This window comes from Cheilinus undulatus, linkage group 12 (assembly GCF_018320785.1).
Source record: "Cheilinus undulatus linkage group 12, ASM1832078v1, whole genome shotgun sequence".
Lineage (NCBI taxonomy): Eukaryota > Metazoa > Chordata > Actinopteri > Labriformes > Labridae > Cheilinus > Cheilinus undulatus.
The window spans coordinates 15562707-15583890 of NC_054876.1; the positions used below are offsets into that span (position 1 = coordinate 15562707).

The 21184-nt window shown below is 41.3% G+C and overlaps 1 protein-coding gene across 12 annotated transcripts in view; it reads left to right on the forward strand.

The window, feature by feature from the left end:
* The window catches only part of LOC121518815 (RNA-binding protein Musashi homolog 2), a 479548-nt gene that overhangs the window by 255885 nt on the left and 202479 nt on the right, over positions 1 to 21184 (forward strand). For all 12 annotated transcript variants that reach the window (XM_041801448.1, XM_041801443.1, XM_041801444.1 and 9 more), the window contains one exon: positions 574 to 622. In XM_041801448.1, coding sequence (XP_041657382.1) covers positions 574 to 622 — 49 coding nt within the window. The remainder of the gene's footprint in view (positions 1 to 573; positions 623 to 21184) is intronic.

The following is a 21184-nucleotide window of genomic DNA, read 5'->3' on the forward strand; positions in this document are numbered from 1 at the left end:
TTTTCCGGGGTTGTGTGAGGAAAAAATGTTGTCTCCCTGTGTGGCTTTATTGGACATGATGAGGGATGATATTACGGTGGATGCTGCTGCCGCCGCGGCTGTGAGATGAGGAAGCATCCCATTTGTCTCGCACTCGCTTAGTGTAATGTGTCTATCTGTCACCCTTCCCAAGACTGGACATAGGTGTTCATCAAAATAAACATATTGTCCTCACACTTCTTCATTTCTTTCTCCGCTTGTCACTGCAGTTAATTCTCCAGCCCACTTACATTTTTTTTTTTTTACGCTTTCACATCTTTGCAGGAAAATGAGATCGCTTAAATTCCTGTATCATCCAAAAATTACGAGCTACAGACAGAAAAGGAAATTGTAACCTGACACTAATCCTGTGACCGCGCACTGATTATGAAGGAGAGAGGTGCTTAGAAAGAAATAAGTGTGAGAATATATATTCTAAGAGTAATTACAGCGGGTAGAATAAGATGTGATTCAGTGGGGGGGAAAGAGGATGACGTGAGCTACTTGCTGAAGAGATTAAGCTAATGTTGCTACTTTTCTTCTTGTGTCTTCCAGGTTGATGATGCCATGCTTATGTTTGATAAGACTACTAACAGACATAGAGGTAAGTGCACCAAAGCGTCTACTCTCTTTCTGCCCTTTTTTTCCTGGAAGGTGAGAAAATAGTAATTTTATGTCCTTTTCCCCATGAGATAACACAGAACAGTTCCAATCTTTTCGTGATATTAGGTGTGCCGTCTGTTCAACAATGGGAGCGTGTCAAAGTAATCAATAAGCTGGTACGGTGTTTAGAATGTTTGAGCGTCGGATGCTGCTTGTGTGTGTGTTGATGCGGGGTGTGGGTGCTTCAGAGGGGTGCTTAAAGGGTGTAAAGATTGTGAGATGGTGGGTGCTGTGCAGTCAGATAACAGCATCAGATAAGGCCCAGGAGAAGCACTGACTTTATCGCTTTATCTCTCATCGGGCTCCTTATCTTTTCGATGAGGGGACGTTTCTCTCTCAAGCAGAGGACTTTCCAAAGACAGGCTTTCCTTTCCTCCCCTGCACCACAATGCGGGTTGTGTTGTGTGTTTGTGAAATCCCAGATTTAACCAGAAGTAAGCACATATAGGCCTGTCATTTACCCTGAGCCCTTCACGTCACCTGTTATTGGCTATGAATCGTCACGTAGGTGCGTTAGAGCAACTTTTAGGAGACAGACTGTCCCTGGCTGTGTGCGTGCGTGTATCACTGTGAAGAGTCGACAGGCTCTGACAGGTATTTCCACAAGAAATAGGAGCAGATACTTCTCTGTTTGTCAGCTCACTTGTAGGCAGAGCTGGCAGCGCATGCAGCATCTCCCTGAACTGGTCTGAGCGCTGTTTTGCCATATTGATTTAAACATTTGTTTGCAGTGAGCGACTCTCAACCTGTATAAATCTTTAAGTGCAGTCGGCTCGGATTTGTTTTCGGCGAAAACTTCTCTTTCTTCTTCTACTGTATCTGTTTGTGTGTGTTAGTGTGTGTGCAGTGGAACTCTTTGAGTCGGGTAAACAGTTTCTAAGTGTGGAACATGTGAACTGTAGTGGAAGTGATCTCTGGCTTTGAGGGGATTTTGATCTGTAGTGACAGAACCCAGTGTGAGGTCTGCTTTGAGACGAAGGATTCTTTTCTCTCCCTCTCCTGTCTGCTGCACCGCCAGCCCTCTGCAAAAGGGGATGGGCGCCACGCTTGGGGACTGTGTTAGGCGTTTGCCTTTGGGCAGCAAAATGCCCTTCAAATGAAGACAATGATGGAGAAACAGCCTCCTTGGCAATTTTTCTGATGACAGTCGACGTATTTACATTGAGTGTGCCACTCAGGCAAAGAGGCAGGTGCATTGCTCCAACTTGCATCTTGATATTTTGTTCCACTAAACGGTAGATATTTTCAGCTTTCATCTTAAAAACACAACAGCTCTTCCGGATGAATTGCATGCAATATTAGAGACCCATACGAGAAAGTGAATAATTCATCAGAGCCATTGGTGTGATTGTGTAATATTAATGGCTCAGCTGCCCCGTGACCACAGAGAAAAAAGACATTGAATATATTATCAGTGAAACCAGTGCCTGGGCCTGCACCTTCCAGTGATGGGCATCTGGCAGCCAGCAGTCCAAATCAATTTCCCACCTGTGTTCATTTTTATCTTACAGATTGATTCATGAAAAAATAATCCCCCGATTTCTCTGCAGCCGTGCGATGGGTAAAAATAACACATTCTTTATTTAACAATCCGAGTGTTGCACAATGCAATTTTAACCACTGTGGCTATTCTGTAATTTCAACTCCTGGAAATAACGGCTCTCTCGCTACCTTAATGCTTGGTTGAGCTGTGCAGGAAGGAGCATATTTCAACAAATGCCATTTGTCCTCCTTGTTCTTGTTAATCTTCAATGCTGTCATGCCTCCAACACAGAAACTCTCTTCTACACAAGTGCAATGTCTAGTGCTTTGAAACCAAATTTTTAATCGGCACAGACCCAAGCCCTGAAGAGCAGCAGCAGCCCAGTCTTTCGCAAACTAAAGACCTTAGCAGCTATTCTTTTGCTTTTTTAAACAGAAGCAAACAAGGAACTGATAGTGTTTGTTTACAAGGCCATAGCTAGGGATTTTGGGCTCCCATAAAGAAAATTACACAGGCCCCCCCTTAGATGGCTGGCCAGGCAAAATACCTTGTGTCATTTTACAATTATCTATACATTTAAATGTATTTTCTAGCTGTTCCCTATAGTAATGAACAATATTTTTACTATGGTTTAATGAAATTAATACCACTGAATACTGGTATTATTCCCTGTACATTAGTTTATATGTTTTTTAGCATATTCCCAAATTATGGGTCAGTAAATACCATTTTAGTGTTTAGGTGCTACAGATGCAAAGGGATGCATCAGCTCTCTCAGTCAAATCATGTTAGTAGATTAATTAACATTAGCAGTAACTTACGTTGTTAAAGTTGGGAATTACTGATCAGGTCCATAGAGAGAAAACACAATGCTCCAGGCTTGAAAAGCCTGATCTAAACAGTTGTGTGCGCCAGGGTGGGAAATTAGCATCCACTGCCAGCCAAATGCTAGCATTTTTGAGCAATGGCAGGTGAATTTGCTCAATCTACTAGCCACTAGGGCAGGTAAAAAACAAAAGCAAAAACAAAATCAAGACAGCGTAACATAACGGAATGAGTTTGTGATGATAAACAGCATAAATTGAGTCTTGGTCTTCTGCTTGTTCCTACAAACTTCATGTTCAGATCTGAACAGACCTACATGCTCAGTGACCAAGGAGCCCACGTCCTCCTCTCCATGTCAGAGCTACTGTCAAATATTTACAATCAGCTGCAAGCTAGGATGGTTGACTCAGTATCATATGATTAGTACTGCAGCTAGTGTACCTGCTAAAGATGTCTTTAAACCAATTTTCCACTTATCAAAAGTGAAGAATGTTAAACAAGGCCAAATTCTGACATGAGACTGCAGAAATCTGAAGAGTGGTCGGGCTACAGACTGTAAATCTCAGACGGCCCCTCTAGCTGACCAGTACTGTGAGAGATCTATCGGAACAGAAATTACATTTTCTGTCATATTAGGATAAAGGCTAAGGTAAGGGGTAGGATACCAAAAGTTAAAAGCCAAAAACCTGACCTGCAAAGCCCAATTACACAATGTTTAATAAAGCTAAACAGTCTGTTTACAGGATAAAAAGCTCCAACAAAACATTCTTATGTACCTCTGTTAGTTGCTTGAGCTAGGTAGCTAACATAGCTACATTAGCTAAACATAGCTAAAGCTCTGCTCATGACAAATATATGTTTGCATCAACAAAGCTACTAAGCTAATTTAGCTACATTAACTACATAGATAACATAGCTATGTTAGCTAACATAGCCAAAGCTTAAGCTCACGAAGCAAATATATATCTGTACTAACAAAGCTACCAAGGTAACATTAGCTACGTAGATACCATTGCTATGGAGCTAACATATCTAAAGCTCCAGCTCATGAAGCTCATAAATATCAATACTAACAATGACTTTGTTTATGAATAAAGTTGAATTAAAAAAAGAAGAAAAAAAAACTAACACTGGAAATATGTTGCAACATTTCCAGTCTGACAGAGATGCGGCGTCCCACATTAACTGTTTTGCAAGTCTGACACATATAACACAGGCAAATTTCACTGAAACGTTTCAGTTTATTGTATAGTCTCTAACTTGAACTACTTTAAGCCTTGATTATGATATCATACCTCATTATATCATATTGATTGTTAAAGTGGCTGGTAGAAAAAAATAATGGCTAGTAGAGTTTTTTAATCCACTTGCCACAGTTGCAAATAGTCAAAAAAAGTTCATTTCCAAACCTGGAGTGAGGAGTTGTTTCCCCTCATTCATTTCTTCTCTGTTTTTTTTTTCTTCTTTGCATTTGATTTAAAATGTTTGGGCAGCATCAATCCTTCCTTTCCTTCCTTTCTCCTCTTCGCTAAGTTCTGCTCTTCCACGCAGCGTGTGACTATACCAACTGGACATTTTTGAAGGGACGAGCAGGGGCCCCCAGTATTTTATTGTACTCATTTCAATAATGGCACTTAGTACAAAGAAAAGGAATAATAAAAACATCCTTTTAATTCCAGGCCGCTAAAGCACCACCCCACACACACACACACACACACACACACACACACACACAGTGGGACTGGGTAATAGGTACCCTTGTCCCCCCTGTGCTACACCCATGTTTGTTTATATTTACTTGAGCCTGTGTTAGATAAGAGTAAATATCTATTAGCGTATAATACAATCAGAGAAGAGAATCCCTAACAATGGTATGTAATGACGGTGTGCGCTGATTCCTGTAGAATAGACATCACAGTGTCATTCACAGCAGTTAAAGGTGATCTGTTGTTAGACCTGCTGTGGCACATTATGCCTTCACATGAGCTCATTTGAATGTTATCTTACTGCCTTTATATTTCCCATTTTCTGCACAGGCTGTATTGTAAACCACTATAATGCATTGTATTTACTTTGGAGGAGTATATTGTGTATTAGCCGCATGATCGACACTTGATTGTGAGTGTGTTTTCTTTGGGGCTGTGGTGAATTGGATAGAGGACAAACGTCACACTCCACTAGTAGCAGCATTGTCCTTCAGACGGTCCCTGCGAGGCGGCCAAACGACAGCCAGAGGAGACATTCTCTACCCTTCTCGTTTTCTCTCTACTTTATTTTTTTTAACTCTCTATCTCTCCCAGTCATTCAGTCAGTCGTATTCTTTTCTTCCCTTTTTTTTTTTTTTCCTTTCCCCGGTCACACTATTTCTGTCCAAACACGCCATCTCTGCACACCGCCTGTCTTTCCGTTTCTGTCGTCTTTCCCTCCCTGTCTCTCCTGTTAGAGGACACTGGCTGTAAGCAAAGCCCCTCACAAAGGCGCACGCTGCACACCATCTCCCTGGCATTTAAAGGAGTAGAATACGGCCAATTGTGTTGGAAATTGAACTCTCTAAAGCCTCCCTTTCCCTCTGCAGCGGCTCATTGTGGGTGAGTTCAGTGTCTTTGGTGAGCAGCTTGGGCTGTCCAGAGGTTGATGCCAGAGGGCGCCCATTGTTCCATGCTCCACTGCAGTGTCCCCCCCGCCTCCACCGCCACCCAACAGCACCCAGCCTCCCTTCAACCTTCCCTTCTTCTCCTGATGCCCTTTTTGTAACAGAAAGGGAAAAATGGGGAACATGTATGTTTGTCACTACATGTATTTTCTGGATACTGAAGGAATTATTTGGCAGCACAGAGACTGTCTCACTTAAAATTTGGCATATATGACACCTTGCTCCCTGACCTTAAACGTGAACCTCTAGGTAACACTAGTATTGTTTACATGCGCAGATATCTGATCTGTCTGGTAAGCAGGGATAAATATTCAAGGTCTGTTTAGAATTTCATATTAAAAAAGCAACACCTGATTGATATTAAAACATTTCTTACTAGATGACTGGAGGATGTACAAAATTCATTAACAGAAATTGTTAAAATTGTAAAACAAAACAAAAAAAACCTGTAGATTGAATTCATGAAAAATTGACGAATCTTTTAGTCTTTGAAAATTCTGACTGCACGTCCATCAGATCAATTACTGCATTTGAAATGGCACCACACAAACATGAACGTCACTGCGACTAGGAGGAGAAACAGTTAACACAGCTCAGTTTAGCTGGAAGCCTAGCAGCAGCTTTGTGGCAATTTCAAAGAAGACAAAAGCGAGTCAAATTTTTTTAAAACAGCCAGTCTACAGCCATATGATTTCTTAAGAACACCAGATTTAAACACCCATGAAAGTTAACTGATCCAAAGTAGAGAAATTTCTTCTCCACTTTTCTCCAGCCCTTCATGAATTTTCCATGATTCACAGTCTCTTTATTTAACAATAGTGCACTGGTTATGTGAACTAAATGTGGCACCTTCAAGTGCAGCATCATGAAGTGCTTTATTGGGACTCTTTCATTTTCAGTGAGCTCTCGACATTTTACCATTTTGAACAGGAATGAGGGATTTCAAATAGAATTCACCCAACTTTGAGCCGGCTCACTGGGCTTCTCTGAAAAGTCGGAAATTAATCAAGCATAACATTCAACCCCTAAAACTGATTTTTCTGTTCAGGAATGCAAGTAAATAACTATAATTTGACATAATCAAGAAATATTAATGTTCTTTACTTTTTTTTCCAGTTTTTTTTGTAAATCAGTAAATTTGAAAATTCATGGCTAACAACAATAATTATATTTTAGCATTAAAAATGTCATTTGGGTTAAAGAGCTTCTACATATTGGTGTATTAACCATTGAAGAAACATAAAAAATGATTTTGGTAATTACCAGTGCTGTTAATTTAGGCAGCTGTGGCATAAACCTTACTTTGGTTAGGGTTAGGGTTAGGGTGGTCTAATAAATTTGTTAAACACTGTATATATATATTAGTGCTGTCAGTTGATTAAAAAATAGTCTAATCAGATCACTATGCTGTGATTAATCATGATCACACATACACATGTGTTACTTACTCTTACTTCGGAGTAAAGACAATTCATCACTGCAGTATGTACACACAACTTTTGTTTCATCCAGACTTCCTTTAGGCAGCTTTTTAAATCAAAATTTGCTGTGAAGCAGACCTGGGTCTGTCTCCTCACTAATCACTGCTGGCTGCGTTTGACCCGCCTTTAACCTTTTCACCCCAGGGACGTAAACACCCGCACAGGAGGACTAAGAGGGAAGTTGTGGTCAAACTTAATCATATTATTAAACTGTGTTATTTTTTTTGATCAGTAGTCCTCCTAGGGTCTAGCGTCATCTAGCTAGAAGAAGGGAAACAAAAGTCTTGAGGAGTCTTATACTGAGCTAAGAGCCTAGCTGAGCTCCTTTAACATAAGAGAATCCTAATTTTGTCTCAAACATGCTTCTAATTAAAACTAATAGACTATCAGGTGTATTAACCTTGTGGGGAGAGTGACTGAGTCATGATATGCCATTCACAAAAGATCCTGTTCTACTAAAGGGCTCTGTAATGTTTGCTGCTGTAGCTAGCTCCTGTTTGAGTGCCAGTTTCCTTTCCTCCCAACTTTGTCGTTATTTAATCCACATTTAAAAAGCCAAACTTGTACTAAATGAAGGCCCATTGGGAGCCAAACAACCAGCTCTGCTTAGTTGAACCAAATGATCTGGATCTCTTAAAAGAGACAGATTTCCTGTCACGACAAGTGAGACTGGAAGTTGGTAAGACGGACCTCAGCTGAGGAAATACGGACAAGATCAGAGTTTAATGTGGTAAAACATGACATACTGAACCAAAGCGGACAGCTCTGTGGAAACGGACCATACACATGTGGCTATTTCACTACTTTCAGGACACATAAGTTGCTTAAGGATTAAGAGTGTTACTATTTTCACTCTTTGAATGCTTGTCATAGCCATAAACAGCACAAAACATGGCCTTTTTGATAGAATCTCTATGCAGAAATAACTTCTTGCCCCCAAGGGTTGTTCTCTCTGCTGCATAACGTCTTCTGCAAAGAACCAATAGTGAAGTGGCTGCTTGCAATACACAATGAACAAGAGATGCAGCCAGCGCTTTATATAAACAGAAATTGTATTAAAAATGCATCTTAGGATACTTGAGTTGATGTTTTTTCTTTACATGGGAATCAAACTCTAGTCTCCTGATTTTTGGCCCCTTTTTTGACTGTCTCATCCATGTAGCCTCACTGTCACCCTAAGTGAATTTTAGCACTGCTGAAACACCATCATCTGATTAAATGGCATGTTTATGCAGAAAACCAGAGGAGAATGCCTAAATTGGTCACATGTGGGATACCTACGGAAGCCTCCAAACATGCTGCAGTTTTTGACTGCTTGTGAGTGAGCATGGACTGGCAGTGCAGGATGTCCAGATTACAGTTTGTGTGTTTGTGCTCCAAAGCCTGGGCTCTGTTCTGGGACAAGGGCATGAACACAGCAGTCACGGTCTACACATGCCAGTCGTCATCGTTCCCAGCAGCCTCGACATGACTTCACATGCCGCCCCTGGATGACAGCGCGAGCTGTACTGGTGGGAAATAAAAGCTTTTGGAATAGCCCTGAGTCAAAATCAGTCTGTCATCCTTTGCCTACTCCCTGTCCCGCAGGCTGACGTTTTATCTGTGATCTAAGATGTGATTTCACTGTCAAACACAATTGGTAGTGCCAAGAGGAACGTTGCTGAGGTGGGGAAAAATGGCATCTCCAAGAGGAGGGGATGAAAGAGTGGCAACTGTCTTTACCCACCAAAGCATCGGGGTTTAATTTGTGTGTAATGGGTGCTGTAGATGATGGATGAATTCTTTGTCTTACTACTCATATGCACCGTTTAATAAGTTCCACTTTATAATTAAACTTCCTTCTCCACTACATTACCCTTCTCTTCATCAGGACCTCCTTCTGCTATTCCGCACACGTCATCCAAACAAGACCTTTTTCACATAAAAAGTTAACATTCACTCCCTCTGATTTGATTATTTACAAGCAGCTTCTCCACACGAATCCCTAAAAGATAAGTATATACAATGCAAATTACTGCATTGCAATCCCAATGCTAAATGACAATCTTACAATTAGAAGTAGCTGATTAATTGGGTCAAAACTGCACACCACAGTGATTGTTTGATTCATGCTCTGCAAAAAAAAAAAATCTGCAAAATCAGAGTCAGCCTAGCAATTTTAATGATGTTTCCAGCGAGTTTGAGTTAATTACTGCAAGTTAAAATACTCAACGTGATACCTATGTAAGTGCTACACAAGTTCTCTTTTACCTTTTTTAATTATCCCATTAAGGAACATGATGAAATCCCAGCGTAATTCCTTTCCTATTGTTTTACAACAGTTTGTAACCAGACAGCACCCATTAGTGTAGCCTTATAATGGCCGCGTGACTGATTGTAAGCCAAATTCCTTCTTTATTTGAATGATGCAAGTAATAGTAATGTGCAACAGTGTTGGGGACCAGGATGAAGAATAAGGAGGCGGGTTTGTTTCAGTTACAAGGCAGCTTTGTGGGTGCATATTAGGAGAAACGTTCCTGGAGAAGAAGACGAAGAAGAAGAAGAAGAAGGAGGGGGATTCTTGGTTTTTGAGTGAGGACGGGGCCCAGGCTGAGGCTGTGTGAATTTGTGTATAGCTTTTTTTTTTTTTTCTCTATGGGCTTAAAGGGCTGGTTTTCTTCTTGGCAGACAAACAGAAGGCTGCATTGTGTGTGTCTGTAATCTCTTTACCTGGATTGGCAGCAAAGCTAGCAAGTGCAGCTCCCAGTGTGGAATTGGCACTGAGGAGTCAATGTCACACTGAGCGAGCTGCCTTCCAAACAACCAAAAAGCTGGTTGTGTGTCTGTGGGACTGTGTATGCGGATGACAGCATGCAGTTGTTGCTTTTTTTGCCTCCTTCTTTGTTCCTTAAATATGTGAATTTAACAGCCATGCCGACAATATCCAGTCCCTGAATTTGTGACGCAGTCCAACTTTCTAACATTATCATCTTATTATTTGAAGGTTTTGCTGCTTTTTGTGTGTTTGTCGTCATTTCAGACTATCCTTTGCAGGGCTTAAGTCTCTCCTCCAGGATACACAAGCTCCTCCAGTAACAAAGGCTAGAGTGGTATTAGGGGTCATTATACACCAACTATTTGACATAAATTTGCCTCTGCCGCCTCACTGGGTGAGAAGAAAAAAATAATTGGCCTCATTATCTTTCATCTCTTTGGCATATTACATTCATTATTTTATACAAAGAGTGCCAGTATGAGTCCTGTAACCTGGGAAGCAGTGCTTCGCCTCCACAGGTTAACTGTTGCTCCCCAAGAAAAAGGGAAAAAAGCGTCCCTGCTATTTGACGTCACCACAATGCCTCATCAGCCACCGGTGACGGGGATTGAACATGGCCGACTGAGCAGAGGATGTCTGTCTGCAAAGTGATTGCTGGCTCATTGACTGAGTAGGAGGGGTGGAGGGGAAAAAAGGAGGTAACACGTACAGTTAGAGGAGAAACTGTGGGAAGAGGATGGAAAGAAAGGGAGACTGAGTAGAAGAAGAAAAAGTAGAATGAAGGCATGGTGAGGGAGAGAAAAGGGAGGAAATAAAGAAAAAGGAGAGTGCCTCAGTGGGAAGCCTCCCCCTGCTGGCTCCTCGGGCTGGAAGCTGCTGCCGATGGCTTCAAAAGAGCGCCAGGCAGTCTAGGCCTCCGCTTCTAGCAATTAGAGATCACTCCAGCGGATGCCTCCTGGCCAGCCTGCAAATCCCTCAAAAATACCCTCTGATTACTACTGTAGGACACAGGCTGTTTACCAAATGGATCTAGCACTGCTGAGAGCGAGGTTTGATAATGCCTTTCTTTTGTTCAGGCAAGAGAGAGGGAGCAGGGTCATTTGGGTTTTTTTTAAGATGGCGCGACATCAGAGATGAATTTCCAGCCAGAGAAGAAAAAGTTAACCATTTCTTTAATTTTACAGCCAAATAGCCTCACGAGCAAATGGACGGCCCTCTGTTTACAAGAGAACAAAACCTATTTGGACGGCGCTCAAATACTGTATCTTTTCCACCAGCATTTTTACAAGACCAGTCTCTTCTTTGATGGTTAATATCCTCCACTGCCAATCCCTTTTTAAACAACCCAATCCCTGCAGGTTCTGCAGAAGTTGTAGTGTTTACGGATCTCAGCTCCTCTGCGCTCTGCGACGGGTGTACAGCAGCACTGATGCAGAGTAAAACAATCAGCCGCCGTGCTTGACTTAACTGATTGACACGGCATTCGCATCAAGTGGAATCTGATTTTTTCTGCACTTTTTCATCCCTGTGCGTCGCCGCGGCCCCCTTCCAACACGAGCTGACGTATCCCTCGTCGTATTCTCTCACCTTGACAGACCTGATATTAGCGATTAGTGTGAATGTCATTTAAATGGCAGAGCTAATCATACACTCTGGGTGTACCCGCACCTGAGGGCCCCCCTCGCCTCAGCCTAATCACGGTGACAAAGGAAATGATGTGTTTAGCCACTCTTAATAACTGCTTCTGCTCATCAGATCCTCCGTGAGCGAGCTGGGCCTCACCAGGGAAGTATGACACAGGACAGGGAGCCTGATCTTTAACCCTGAAGCTTCCTTTTGTTGTGATACACGTCCTGACATCAGTGACCCACCTCCAAATTTACACCACTAGCTTTGTACATCTATTCTAGCTCTCTAATTGACAGGTAGGTGATTAAATGATACATCCGCTTCTTTTCACCTGCCTGTTGCTGACATCTGCTCCTCCATTGATAGTGCCATACAGTAGAAGTTTTTTTTTCTTGGTAGGGGGATCTTAGACCAGATGGGTTTGGATTTGAATTAGACTCTGCTGTGCCGGCCCTGCATGACCATTGCAAAGGGGGGAAAGGAGGATGAAGGCAGGAGATTGTGGAAGAAAGCCTGGGGTTTTAATCTCTTCCCCATGTTTATCTCACCACCAGGAGACGAACCATGTGCCATTAAAACATCAGCTACTCCCACTGGTTGCCTGCATGGCCTTATCATTGAAGATGTTTGAAGGACAAAATGAAGGGAAGTGGAAAAAAAATCTGCAAAAGGGCACATTTGTGTTTGCATGTTGCGATTTTGTGTGCGATTTTGCATAGGAAATCATACATTTTTTTGTTTTATTTGTGTGTGAATGGAGTCCACACTGCAAATTCTCTGTGTATATTCTCCTCTAAAAGACTTATTTGAACAAAATAAGCAAACATCTTCAGCTCCAGCTGCCATGGGGAATCAGTCTCTTCAGGAAATGAAAATGCCAGCTTGGAATTGTCATCATATTGAGAGTTAGCCGCCCCCCTGACCTTGTAATACCCCCACAGCTTCTCTATTTGTGACCTGCTGGATGCTCTTAGAAAGTGAAACCATCGGGGAGGATCTACTGCTCACATCATCATTCTCAGAACACCTAATAGTGGATTTACCAAGGTTAAACCTCCTGCGAGATTGCAGCCACCGTGACCTGGAATACGGAGTTTACATCCACACAAAATGTTAGACATGCATCGCTTGTGTTAGACCCACATGAGCTCACATATAAGGTGTTTGAAATTGCATTCTACGAGGATAAGCTCGCCTTAATCTGGAGAAATATACAGCTATTAAAACGCTTAACAGTCAAGATATTAAAGAAAAAGAGCAGAGAGCATCGTATGTGTTTTTGCATCCAGAGACAGACAAGGGAAGTGGAAGCTTCCCTCTGCATTGTCCCCTGTATTTACAGCCTGATTGGTGCCCACCCAGGCATCTTACAGCTGAGCGCAGCACATGAGGGAATTAGGTAAGTGTCTGCTGTGCAGCGTTAGTAAAATATGTCACTTCTTGTCTTTGTAGGATTTTTTAAAACATGCTGATCACACCGGCTTGCTTTGTTAGCATTCATGTCCGCAGATGCACCGTAGAGACATCTGAGACTCTGTTCAACCTCCTTTGTGTTGAAAATTATATTTTTTGTGTGACTTATTATAGTGTTTAAGCTTTCTGATGCTGTTACCTTCTTTGGAAATTACCTATCACATATAATAGTAAGAGAAATAAGACTCCCTTTGTAAAGGTAAAGAGTAAAGTGAAAATTCAATAACTGCAATAAAAAGGACAGTTAATGGCTACAGTTACACCTAGATTTATTTTGCAGCTTTTTCAAATCAAGGCAGCACTATTAAGGCTGAAAGACAGAAATATGATAGTCATAATATTTATCAGCAGTCATTGTTTTTGAAAAATGCTTGATTTATATCCCTTAAGGGATAGAGGATTTACTGACATTACAAAGATGGCATTTAAAACCAGCAACTGATCTGTCAGACGTTGTTTTTTAAGGGAGAGTGTAAACTATCATGTTCCTGTAAAAGGACACAACATAAACATGCTATCAACTGCCTTCATGCTGGTATTTTTTCTATGCCTCTTCAGTGTAACTGTGGTCAGAATACAGCGACCCAAACGGCTGAAAATCACAATCAGCTGCTGAGCCCCAGCAATCAGTCTTCACAGAAAGATTGCAGCTGAATTAGATTACATCACCTCCAGTCCAGCCATCTAATCTTAGATTAAAGGGACGCAGAACAATCTCAGCTTTCTTTCCTACATTCTTTCTTTGTGCTTCAAGGGTCAGGCTCAGTGTCGGATGTCATTCTGAGTGTTTCACCAACATGCCAGTCATCCCCTTATTTCAAAGCATGTACCCCCGCCCCCCTTCACATTTGAGGTTTATTTGACCAACTTTTCCTCCTACTGTACTTGCAGCTGATTGGCCCCCCACAGCCCTGCAGGTTTGCCACTTAAACAGTCGTAGGAGCCTCTTTTGAAGTGGAAGAGCTTTTTATACAGAAGCAGCCAAAACAATCAGAGCACTGCGGGGGACATCCTGGCACTGACTGCTATGCTTCCAGACAAGATAGACTCTTTTTTTTTTCCAAGTGTACACCTTTAAATAACAGCAAAAAGAGCGGATTTGATTTCCATTATGAACAATAAAGCATCAGAGACAGCAGCTCTGAGAGGACACATTGTATTTGTCCCTGCATTACCCAGAAGCCCTTTGGATGCTTTATGTATTTGTATAAAGAGGGAACTTTACATGTTTAAAAACAGCTCTTTTGAGGAGAATCATAAAAATTATTGAAACTAAGACTTGTGTCTATTAATAAGCAAACAAACAAACCAAATCATCAGAGGGTGAGAGGATTATTCACTTCTGTATGATTATTTTTAATGCCTGAAGCCAGTGATGGGGGTTGGTGTCAGAGAATGTGACTAACTCTTTATGCACTTTCCACCACAAAGACCGTCGATGAGTGACACATATGACTTTTAAAAGAAAGCAGGAGGGAGCACTATTCATAGTTGTCAGTCATGTGACTGTGCGGAGGCCCGAAGGGCAGAAAGAGCCTTGGATAGTTGTGGCCCCCACTGGACACAGTGAAGACGCAGTACAGCTGCAATTTTATCACCTTGAGATTCACTCATTTTCTTCTCTGTTGTCTTTCATTCTTTTAATGTCTTCTGTATGTTCACTGTAAAGCACTCTGGATCAACTGTCTTGTGTGTAAAGTCGTATATAAATAAAGTTGATTAGATTTGATAGAATTTCCCACCTCTTTAAATTGACATGTTTACAACCCCTGACAGCCACAGAAAAACTGAGATATAAAGATAAACTGCACGTTTTGGGCAACTGTGACCCTTAGGCCAGAGATATACCCACTGTTTCAGCTTGTCATGAGTGTTTTTGAACATACACTTGCCAAGGCTGTAGCCCTGATGTGTGAGATGGAAACTATAAGTGTTATAACTAACACAGTATTAACATTAATAATCAATGTTGAGATCAGAGCAACTCTAAATGTACACCACCTGTACTTCGTTTGTCTTACATTTTCCTCTGCGTGTGGTTGTAACACCCCTGGTGTATCAGATCAGTTAAGCACTGTGTTAAATGATGACTTTCTGCCAATTGAGTCTGTGGATATGGGAGGCTACAAATGACAGAAGAGTCTTCATGAATTTTTTTGGTTTGTTGTTATAATATCACAATATCCCCTCCAATTATGTATCTAATAAAAAACTGAACTAACACAAACGCACTCGACTGAAAGTCGTCAGATTCCACTTTCGCTTTTTGAACTTAACGCTGATAGAATTTTCATCATTTTTGCATGATCAAACATCGATTTCTAAAACAATTACCTTTTTTTTATTAATCTGTTCCAGTGAGACTGACATGTTTGACTCTGTGCGGTGTCGATAGCACATCATGAGGATGTGGAGAAATTAGAGCTTATCAGTTTGTCTTTGAAACGTTCAGCCCTTGTAGTGTCTACTGTTATGTCAACTGTCACACCTTTTCTGCCTCCACACTGCCACATGTGTACAGTGCCTATTAAGAAGTATTCCCCCCTTGGATTTTTTTACTCTTTTATTGATTTTATAAATCAATCATGGTCAGTGTAAGTTGGCTCTTTGGACAAAAAAAGCCCTCATTAATTTAAAAGTGAAAGGAAAGTTCTACAGAGTAATGTCAGTTAAATAAAAATATGTAATTTTACTCAATTATTTTTTTTTGTAAAACAGCGCAAGCTCTGTGAGATTGCACAGGAATCAGGCATGGACAACACTTTTCAAATCCAGCCATAAATTCTATCTTGGATTGAGGTCTAGACTCTGACTCAGCAACACCAGAACATCAAACTTGTTGTCTTTAAGCTGTTTCTGTGTGTTATGCTTCAGGTCATTGTCTTGCGGAAAAATAATTGGTAGGTCACTTGCAGACTGAATGAAATTGTCCTCCAGGGTGTTCCTATATTTTGCTGCATTTGTTTTACCCTCTACCTTAACATGCATTCCAGGGTCGGCTGCTGAGAAGCATCCCCACAGCATGATGCTCCCGCCACCGTGCTTTGTGGTGATGTGCGGTGATTGGTGTCCGCCAAACATAGCATCTTGTCTGTTGGCCAAAAAGCACCATTTTGGTTTCTTCAGACCAAAGAACTTTCTCCCACTTGACCGTGGAGTCTCCCACATGCATTTTGGCAAACTCTAGTCTACACTTACTAGGAGTTTTCTTCAGCAGTTGCTTTCTCAGCAGTTGCTACTCTCCCATAAAACTTTTAATGGTGAAGAAAAGGTCTCCTTTCAGATAAGTCTGTCTTGGTGGCCTCTCTCACTAGCCTTCTTCTTGCATAGTCACTCAGTTTGTGAGGACGGCCTGATCTAGGCAGATTTACGTATGCCCTATTCCTTCCATTTCTTGATGATGGATTTAACTGAACTCCAAGGGATAATGACTACTGTGGATTTTTTTTTGTATCCATCCCCTGACTTATACTTTTCAATATCCTTTTCTCTGAGTTCCTTGGAATGTTCTTTTGTCTTAATGGTGTAATGGTAGCCAGGAGTACTGATTAACCAGTGACTGGACCTTTCAGATGTGTCTTTATACTATAATCACCTGAGACACATTCACTCATGTGATCTCCATTTCACTAACTGTGAGAATAGTAGCACTAATTGTACAGGCCTCTCTTGGATAAGGTCAGTCACTTTAAAGGGGGTGAATATTTATGCAGTGATTTAGTTTACCTTACATATTTTGTTTAATTGACATTACTTTGGAGAAATCTGTTTTCACTTTGACATTAAAAAGTTTTTTATGTGTGTTTTTTTTTTGGTCAAAAAGCCAAATTATGTTGACCGAGATTGATTTATAAAATCAGTAAACAGGTAAAACATTCAAGGGACTGAATATTTCCCCATATTTCCTTTGGAACCATAGCAGTATTAATGTCACTTAAAACGGCCCATGCCAGAACCTTGCATTAGTGATGTTTACTTGTATTTAGCAGAGAATGGCTTCTCTTAACATCGCCACCAAAATAACATCTGACAAAGCATGGACAGCTTTACGCTTTGTCAATAATGCTGCTGTTTAGAGAAGTGCAAGAAATGCTTCATTATCAGAGCATTCATGAGCGTTAATTAGCTAACATTAGCTAATGTTACCCAATGATCTTTTCAGGATCACTGTCAGCTGTCACTTTCTGGGGCGGTAATGGTCGTTAAAAGGCGTGAATTTTTTGCTCAAGTTGTCACAGTATTTTATGGTTTTATTAAGGAGTGTCTTTAATTTGGCTTCCTGCAGGGACATCAGAGCATTTAATAGCACTGATCCACAATCATCTTCTTTGTTTTTTAATGTAGGAATTTCAAAAGATTCTCAGGATTCTGTGTAAGTATAATCCAGGCATGTCTTTGCATACAGTCATGTATACAAATGCACAAAAGCTATCATTCATTTAAAATGTTAAAGTAATAAAAAGGATAAAATCAGTGAAGGATAAAATCAGTGAAGATATACTGCTTTGTCCATAGGGGCGCCAAAGCCAGTGCAAACTGAAAGTTCCTCACAGGAGCTTTAAAGGGGACATATTAGTCACAAATCACTTTTTCAGGCTTTCTAACAAAAGTATGTGCCCCTGGCCTGCACACAATCCCCTAAAGTACCAGAACCCCTCTCCTTTTCCCCTCATGATGTCATGTGCACACCTCCCCCAGGTCCCGTTGGCCCTCCCTGCTTGGAAAAAAGTTCCGCCCTCCTCTCCTGGTCTTCTTTAAGAGATCAAGAGAGTCCCATCCACCAAGCCACATTCATTTCTTGTGAGAGGGGTAGAGTCAGACAGCTCAGTAACATTTAAAGAGACACAGAAACAGCTCGTTCTGAGCAGGGATGGAACAGAGAGGCTTTTAGACATACAAATATCCTATGCTGGAGTGTTTTTTCAGCAACAAACTCCACAGGCATTTTTTCAGGACCTCTGAGAATAATATAAACTTGTCTTAAATGGGTAAAATATGTCCCCTTTAAAAGATGTTTTTAAATAGTGCCTTCTCTCCCTAGTTTCTGAGTCTACCCACTCTCCTGTGTTTCCAATGAAGGCCACAAATTAAATGTTGGAGATAAAAATAAATAAATAAATATGGTGAAATGCAGCAGGAAATGTCTTTTATGCCTCGCCAACATGCAGCAACAGGAACGACCTGTGATGGTCAGTGTGTGTAAATGTGTATTATGTGTGTTTGTGTGGGCGCCTACATAGTGTAATAAGGGTTGCCTACCCAAGCGTGAGAGTCAGGGTGGGGATGCCTGGCTCATTAGGTACCATGGCAGGATAATGTATGAACACTTCTCGCTCAGAGAGAGTGAGCAAGAGAGAAAGAAGGAAACAGCCATTGTTCTTCTGTTTTCTCCCTCTTGCCTCCTCCTCCTCCTCTTCTTCTTTCCCTGCTGCCAGTTTCTTCTTTGTGTGCATGCGCCTGGGGATATTTAGGCTCCCTGGTCACATTATGCCCTGTTTTTTGATGCAGAGCTGCCACTCCATGGGTTTATACCATTTTATTCATAAATGAATTTATTTATTGGTTTATTAAATTTAATTCATGGCGTCTTGCATGATGCTTGTTTCGCAGCTCTGTTGCTCGATTGACAGGTTGCCAGTCATGGTAAGAATCCATATCCCATCGGCGTCATGCAGCAGCACGTTGCTAATTGAGTTGAATGCGTAGCTCGTCTCTCCTCAGTGGATCCATCTGTCGCCGTCTTGTCATCAGTTTGTTCGCACTTGACAGGTTCCAAGTCGCTCTTTGTGTGTTTAACTGTGCGCTCCTGTGTAGGTGTGCAGTGTGTTTTTATTTATGCAAGGGGAGTGTGTATGTGTGATGAGTACAATGCCATTTAAAATGGGTGACTGCCTAGGGGCCTGTTCTCTGTATTAGGTCCCTGCCCCACTGTGGAGTCCCACAGAGAACAAGCCCTGAGCCAGCCACCCTCTTTATATGACACTGTCTGTTACACACGTTTATACGGTTTAAATCTCTTGAAATTTGCCTGAAAAAAAAAAAAACAAAACATACACCTGTGTTACCAAAGTGGAGAAGCATGGAAATCATTCACAAAAAATCTCTGAATTTGAAACAAGATTGAAACTAGAACATTTTACTGTTCAGACACTGTTTTTACTCAATAGCAGAGGCAAGGCAGATCATGTTTTGATTGACATCTCTCTGTGTCTGCATACAAAAACAGCATGACAGTCAACTAAGTGCAGCCCTAAACAGCATGTTTGAGACATATGAGTCAGAGGAGAAAGCAAAAGTTACTCATCCTGAATATTATTCACTTTTTGATCACTGGATTTGTGGCAGAAAATTCCTTTTTGACATTTTCTATTTAGCTGTTAGCACACAAGTGCAACCTAAGCTATAATGACTATTTGTTCTAGATGACTTTCCAGAGAGTGCATGGCTAGAAACAATATGGTTGAATACATTAATGACAATGTGTACAGAGTACAATGAAATTAGTCTAAATTCAATTCATACATAGTAGCATGAAGCTGAATACAAAGGTGACACAAGCTTTATGCTATAAAAGAGGAGGCTGGGGTGGAGGAGGTTAAGCTTTGCCAACAGGAGCAGTGTGGTGCATCAGCACTAATACAAGCAGGGATCAGAGAGAAGTATGCCATATTTATTGGATCACTATATTGAGATAAAGAGCTATGATTGGCTGTGGGAGCTTGGAGGTAATAATTGGGATCAGCTGGCCGTCAGCTGATCACTTGTACTAACGCTGAGCTTCATTTGTTTGATGGATGTGCTGTTTTTGATTACAGCTCTCTCTGGCACTGTTCTCCTGGACAGATTTCTCCTTAAAGGACATTAAAGTTTATCACTGTCCTTATCCTTAGCTAATGGTGAGTGAACGTGTTCCACCACTTGCTTGATACTTGGCCATCATGCAGGCCTGAGAGACTGAAATATTAATAGGTTTCTGATACCAAAAAAGGCTGTGCCTTAAGAATCTGTGAACAGTCACTTATTTTTAAATGCTACAATGAACACTTTGTAAGTTGTTGTAGTTCTGGTGCTGGCTAGTGTTGGTGATGACATTTAATTGCTTAATCTGCTAAATGAGCACATCCCTAATTATTACAAGCCTTTTGTATTTACTTTTCTAATTAAGGATAAACACAACCACTAACACACAGTTTAGAAAAATGTCTTTCGTAGCCCCCTCCCCCTCCCCCAGCTGTTAAAGACCGCTGGCACAGATGCCCATCAATAGTTCATAAGGTTACACAGGAATGCATGTGGGATGATGATACGATTAATAATCTGGCTGCTATCGTTGTATTTTTGCCTCTGTGGAATTAGCAATGTAATAGAAGAGATGCAGGGTTAATATGTGTTTGTATGTTTGTGTGCTCACTCATGTAAAACCACATGGCCGCATAGATGTACGCCTTCAGCCCTGATCTATATTTGGCTGATGCTGAGAGAGAGTGAACTTAAAAGACAACGTGTCTGTGTGATGTGTTCCCTCCATCAGTAGATAGATGACGTCTACAGTGTATTTTCCCACTGCACCTTCATCACTGTCTTTCATCGCCGCTGCCAGCCCCTCTCTGCTCCCCCTCCGCTCTGTTCTCTCAAAGTTCTGCGTGTGTGTGTGAGCGAGAAAGACAGACATAAAAGAGAACGCAGGCGTGCCTGCAAGAAGGAGAAGGTGTGCGTATGCATGTACGTTGATGGCACTTCACACAGCAGCATGTGTCCTGGCTTTGATACAGTGTGAGCGTGCTGTAAGACTAGAGCGAATAAAGACGCAGCACTGCTTGAAAGAGGAGGTTCATCATGCTCTTCTGTCAGCACGCTTTGGGAGGGGATTCTGTCTCATGAAGAGACTCGGAATATTTCATAAGGCCGTGAATGTTCACGATACCTCCAGAGGTGTCTTCTCTGTCTGCCTGCGTTTCTGCGATTGTGTGTCTCTGTGTTTTTGTACTAGGCATGGGTGAAAATGAACAAATAACATTCAGTCATGTTACTGTAATTGAGTAGCTTTTTTGTGTACTCGTACTTTTGTAGAGTTGGTTTAGTTTTAACCAGTAATTTTACTTTTGCTTTAGTGCGTTTTGGGGAAGACTTGTACTTAGCTCTATTTTAAACAGCATCCAAATAGAAAAGAAAAAACCCTCCTAAATGAGACATCAAAGAGGTCC